Raw genomic sequence first — 6,000 nt, 5'->3', positions numbered from 1 at the left:
CCCTCCCGCTCTTTTCAATGTCCCGGCTGTCTTACCTCTCGCGCTCTTTTCAATGTCCCGGCTGTCTTACCTCTCGCGCTGTTTTCAATGTCCCGGCTGTCTCTCCTCCCGCGCTGTTTTCAATGTCCCGGCTGTCTTACCTCTCGCGCTCTTTTCAATGTCCTGGTTGTCTCTCCTCTCGCGCTGTTTTCAATGTCCCGGCTGTCTTACCTCTCGCGCTCTTTTCAATGTCCCGGCTGTCTCTCCTCTCGCGCTCTTTTCAATGTCCCGGCTGTCTCTCCTCTCGCGCTGTTTTCAATGTCCCGGCTGTCTCTCCTCTCGCGCTGTTTTCAATGTCCCGGCTGTCTCTCCTCTCGCGCTGTTTTCAATGTCCTGGCTGTCTCTCCTCTCGCGCTGTTTTCAATGTCCCGGCTGTCTCTCCTCTCGCGCTGTTTTCAATGTCCTGGCTGTCTCTCCTCTCGCGCTGTTTTGAATATATATGACTGTTCTGTGGTTCCCTCTAGTGGTAAGAAGCATTATCATTAACTTGTTAATTCTTTACATCCCAGTCAGTACACATATCATCACAGCCACTTGATAGCACTTCCTGGGATGAAGGGATTATTTTGTGAGGAATGTTTGTCCATGATGGCCTGCATCCATGGTAGCACAGTGGTTAACACTGCTGCCTCACGAGACTTCCGGTGGCGGCCATGGAGGAGTAGGTCGCACATTTGATAGCTGCCGCCTGTAACAGACTTTTGGACCTTTTCCCCCCGTTTTCTGGATTTTATGGGATAAATCGGTGAAGAGTGAGACAGTAAGGAGAAATCCCCCTCCGCTGTATGGAGAATTGGACCAGAAGTGGCCATGTGAGATGACAAAGTCCTATAAGGGAGATGCAAGTAGAGCTCGTAACACGGACAGCATGGCGGAGAGCAAGGGCTGCGGGGAGACGGCACAGTGGTAGACGGAGCAGCTGGTGAAGTTTTTTGAGGATTGCTTCGCCAAGCTGAAGAAGGACACGCTGGACCCCATTAAGGCTTCGATTGATCAACTGGTGCAGAATCAGGAAACCCACGGGAGAGCGATCCAGGAAGTGGAACAAAAGTTGTCCGAGCACGAGGAGTATATAACCGTGCTAGAAAGCAAGGTGGGGATGATGAACGACCGCCAGAAAAGAATGCAGGAGAAACTGGAGGACCTGGAGAATAGGTCCAGGAGGCAGAATCTCAGAATTGTTGGCCTCCCTGAAGGCAGTGAGGGATCGGATGCGAGGACTTGTGACGGACATGCTAGTGAAGTTGATGGGGGCTGGGCGTCTCTTGGCCCCTGGAATTGGACAGAGCGCACAGAGCCCTCTCGAGGAAGCCCAGAGCAAATGAGCCGCCCAGGGCAATGGTGGTACATTTTCACCGTTTCATGGACAAGGAACACGTTTTGCGGTTGGCCAAAAAAGAACGGAGCATCAAGTGGGAGAACTGTGAGTTGGCATCTATCAGAACCTGGGAGCGGATTTGGCCAAGAGGCGAGCTGGGTTCAATCGGGCAAAAACGACCCTCTTTAAGAAGGGGCTGAAGTTCGGGATGCAGTACCCAGCCCGCCTGTGGGTCACACATGAGGAACGGGACTTCTGCTTTGAAATGCCAGACGAAGCATGGGCCTTTCTTAAAGAAATGAAGCTGGAGGCGAATTAAAAGACACTTAGGGCCCGATTCTCCGCAAAGGCGGAGAGTCGTGAAGGCTGCCATGAAAACGGCCGTGTTTCACGGCAGCCTCCGCGCCCCCTCCCGGGACTCGATTCTGCTCCCCGGTCGGGGCTAGCATCGCGGCCCCGTGAACTACGGCATCGTGGGCTTAACGAATTTCGCGAAGCCCGCGCGCCAAAGTTAGCGACAGCTGACGCATATGATGACGTCAGCCACACATGCGTGGATTGGACAACTCCAACCCGCGCATGCGCGGATGACGTCATCCGCACATATGCATCAGACCCGCGCATGCGCGGTCCGTAATGCCCCTCAGCCACCCCGCGGACTTATCCTGCAGGGCGGCGGAGGGAGAAAGAGTGCGCGGGAATCGGACCCGCTGCCCGCGATCGGTGCTCACTGATCGCGGGCCCATGCCACCCTTGGCACGGCCGTGGTGTGGCCGTGCCAATCGGTGGCATGGTTGTGCAGAACGGCACTTTGCCGCCATTTTCACGAACTTGTATAGCAGGTGTATTAAAATTCGTGAAAACGGCCGTAAAGGCCTTGGAAATCGGCCCATTGGCCAGGGGCCAAGCGATTCGTGTCGGGGGGTGGGCATGGGGGGGGGGTGGAGAATAGCGGGAGGGCATCGGACCAGCGTCGCCGTAAAAATTTGCGCCGCCCGCTATTCTCCGCCCCGTCGTGAATGCGGAGAATCGCGCCCTTAAGCTTTGGTGAAGTACTGTGGCGGTGATTTGTGGTGCTGGATTGTATAAATTTAAGTAGTTCTATGTGAAATAATGGGCTGTGTGGATGGTTAAAGGCTGCTTTGTTCTGCATTTTGGGTGACTATTTTTCTAAAGTGACTGTTCCTTCACTGTTTTTTCTGATGTCTGTTTACTGGGGAATGTGATGCTTTAAAAATGTTTATTCATGTGGCGGGGGGGGGGGGGGGGGGGGGGGAGGAGAGAGAGGAGAGAACAATAGGGCGACAGACTACTTTGTGCCAGGGGCAGGAGCTAATGAGTCAGCATTGGTCAGCTGACTCTCAGAAGCGCAGTGGGGGGTGAGCAGGTGTTAAACTGGACCTTGACTTGGGGGATTGGGTTTCGAGTGTTGTTGCTGGAGGGAAGCTGCTTTGCTAACAGGGGGGGGGATCCAGAATTGGACCGGTTAAAATCCAGGACAGGGTGGAGGCCGGCAGTGGAAAAGGAATTGAAGGTTTTTATGGAACAAATGGGGGGAGTAGACCCATGGAGGTTTGAATGGCCGAGGACGAAGGAGTTTTCCTTTTTTTCACATGTCCACAAGGTATACTCTCGCATCGACTTTTTTGTTCTGAGCAGGGCGCTAATACCGAAGGTGGTGGATACTGAGTATTCGGCAATTGCAGTGTCAGATCATGCCCCACACTGGGTGGATCTACGGGTTAGTGTGGAGCGAGGGCCCACTGTGGAGATTGGATGTGTGGTTGCTAGTGGACAAAGCGATCTGTGGGCGGGTCAACAAGTCCATCCATCCAGAACTACCTGGAAACAAATGATATGGGAGATGTGGGTGTGGCCTTTCTGCTGCAGCCGCCACGGTGGATACAGGATAGAGTAGTTTCCAGTACCTGGGTGGGAGAGGGGAAGGTATTGGATATTTACCAGAAGCTTTCGGAGGCGGAGGAAACTCCGGTGGAGGAGCTTAAGGGCAAGTGGGAGGACGAGCTAGGAGGAGAGATAGAGGCGGGTCTATAGGCAGATGCCCTAAGCAGGGTTAATACCTCCTCATTGTGCGCCAGGCTTAGTCTGATACAATTTAAGGTAGCCCACTGGGCTCACATGACAGCGGCTAGGGTGAGTAAGTTCTTCGGGGTTGAGGATAGGTGTGCGAGGTGGGCAGGAAGCCCAGCTAACCATGTCCACATGTTTTGGGCATGCCCGAAGCTTAGAGGGTTTTGGCAGGGTTTGGCTAAGGCAATGTCCATGGTACTAAAAACACGGGTGATGCCGAGTCCGGAGGTAGCGATCTTTGGAGTGTCGGAAGATCCAGGAGTTCAGGGGGTGAAAGATGCCGACGTCTTGGCCTTTGCCTCCCTGGTACCCCGGAAACGGATCTTGTTTATGTGGAGGGACTCGAAGCTCCCGAGTGTAGAGACCTGGGTTAGTGACATGGCTGGGTTTCTCAGTCTCGAGAAAATAAAGTTCGCCTTAAGAGGGTCAATGTTAGGGTTCACCCGGAGGTGGCAGCCGTTCGTCAACTTTCTCGGGGGAAATTAAAATGTCAGCAGATGCAGTATTCCAAAGGCAGGGGCGCGCGTTGTTGTATGGTTAAGGTGCGTGAAGATTGGGCTGGTGGGGGGGGAACGTTTATTTGACCATGTTGATGTCATTGTTCATGTTACTGTTATAAAAATTTTCAAATACCTCAATAAAATTCTATTAAAAAAAACACTGCTGCCTCTCAGTGCCAGGGACCCAGGTTCGATTCCAGAATTCGGTGACTCTGTGTGTGGAATTTGCATGTTTTCCCGTGGCTGCGTAAGGTTCCTCCAGTTTCTTTCCACAGGGTGATGAGGATCAGGCGAGAAATGGGTCTAGATAGGGTGCTCTTTCAGAGGGTTGGTGCAGACTCAATGGGCTGAGTGGCCTCCTTCTGCATTACAGGGTTTCTATGGATTGGAGTTTAAAAGAAGAGAAGTAATCTTGCTGAAGCATATAGGATCCTGAGGGGACTTGACAAGGTAGATGTTGAAAAGATATTTTCTCTTATTAAAGAGCATAAACCAGGAAACACAGTTTCAAAATACTGGGCGGGATTCTTCGACACCCCCCCCCCCCCTCTCCCCCTCCGCCGGGGCGGAGAATTGCCAGGGGGGGACGGCGTGAAGCCCCTGAGAAAACAGGTGCTGGCTGCCAAATTCTTCGGCGCTGAGGTTTTGTCGGGTGCGGGAACCACGGCGCGCTGGTCGGCGGCTGCTGGCAGCGGCCCCCCCGGCGATTCTCCAGCCTGCGATGGGCCGAGTGGCTGCCCGTTTTCGGCGGGTCCCGCTGGCGTAAATCACAACAGGTCCTTACCGTCAGGACCTGGCGCCACAGGCGGCCTGCAGAGTCCTCCGGGGGGGGGGGGGGGGGGGGGGGGGGGGGAGTGATCTGGCCCCGGGAGGTGCCCCCATGGTGACCTGGCCCGCAATCGGGACCCACCGATCCGCGGCGGGCCTGTGCCGTGGGGGCACTCTTTCCCTCCGCGCCAGCCGCTGTGAACCTCCGGCATGGCAGGTGTGGAAAAGAATCCCCCTGCGCATGCACTGGGATGATGCCAGGACACGCTGGCGCTCCTGCGCATGCGCCAACTCGTGTATGAGCAGGAGCCAACTCGGCCGGCGGAGGCCCTTCCGCGCCGGCTGACGTGCGTCAAACACTCCGGCGCTGGCCTCGCCCCTGAAGGTGCGGAGGATTCCGCACCTTCGGGTAGGCCCGATGCCGGAGTGGTTCACGCCACTCCCCGGTGCCGGAGTGGCCCTCCCTGCCGGTTCGGGGAGAATCCCGCCCACGGAGTCTCTTGTTTAAGATGAATATGAAAATATAATTTTTCTTTCAGAGGTTCATGGAATTCCCAATCCCCAGAGAACAGTGTCAATAACACCTCTCATCACTTTGCTGATGACTGTGAGGAGGCTGATTGGATGGTAATTGGCTGGATTGGAATTGTCCTGCTGGACTGGACAGGATATATTTGGGCAATTAATTGTTGGGTAGATGACTGTGTTGTGGCTGTACTTAAACAGCTGTTTATTCCTTTCATTGTGTCAGTTCTGAGACTCAGATACATTCATCTTTGCTGCATGTACACAAATTATTCTGTTTTTATTTCAGTTTTTTCTGCTACTTTCTGAAACAAACGGTTAAGATAGATAATAAGAATGCTCCAACTACAATCACTACAGAGGTTATTCCGATGACCTTTGCTGCAAGTCTTCTGGCTGGAGTTTGACCTGGATGAAAAAAAAGCAAGGAAATGGTTAACCAAATAACAAAAGTTTCCAATGCACAATTACATGTACTGAAATTGTGTCTGTAAGTTGTGGATGAATTAAAGCCTCCATTCCCTCTTGTGTTTCCATTTTCCAGAGTAGAAAAGAACCAGATTATTACGGAGGAGGGAATCAATAATTAAGCGAATGCCAAGTGAGAGGTAAGCTGTTTACATACTTTCTAGGACGTGGTGAGGGTATTCACATGGCCCTTGCTCTCTGGATAGATGGTCCTGCACACATTTTTACAATATATTAATACAATGCTATTGGGTTGCAATGGTTATGATTTTCATTCAAGTAAATAACCCT

The 6,000-nt window shown here is 52.9% G+C and overlaps 1 protein-coding gene across 1 annotated transcript in view; it reads right to left on the bottom strand.

Annotated features, from left to right (window-relative positions):
* Positions 1–5,502: 5,502 nt before the first annotated feature.
* Positions 5,503–6,000, bottom strand: part of LOC119956995 (hemicentin-1-like) — a 339,271-nt gene continuing 338,773 nt past the window's right edge. Inside the window, exon 40 of the mRNA XM_038784579.1 lies at positions 5,503–5,649. Within this exon, the coding sequence (XP_038640507.1) occupies positions 5,540–5,649 (110 nt within the window). The 3' untranslated portion in view covers positions 5,503–5,539. The remainder of the gene's footprint in view (positions 5,650–6,000) is intronic.

The sequence above is a fragment of the Scyliorhinus canicula genome, chromosome 25 (assembly GCF_902713615.1).
Source record: "Scyliorhinus canicula chromosome 25, sScyCan1.1, whole genome shotgun sequence".
NCBI classification, from domain to species: Eukaryota; Metazoa; Chordata; class Chondrichthyes; order Carcharhiniformes; family Scyliorhinidae; genus Scyliorhinus; species Scyliorhinus canicula.
This window is presented reverse-complemented; position numbering and strand designations above follow the sequence as displayed.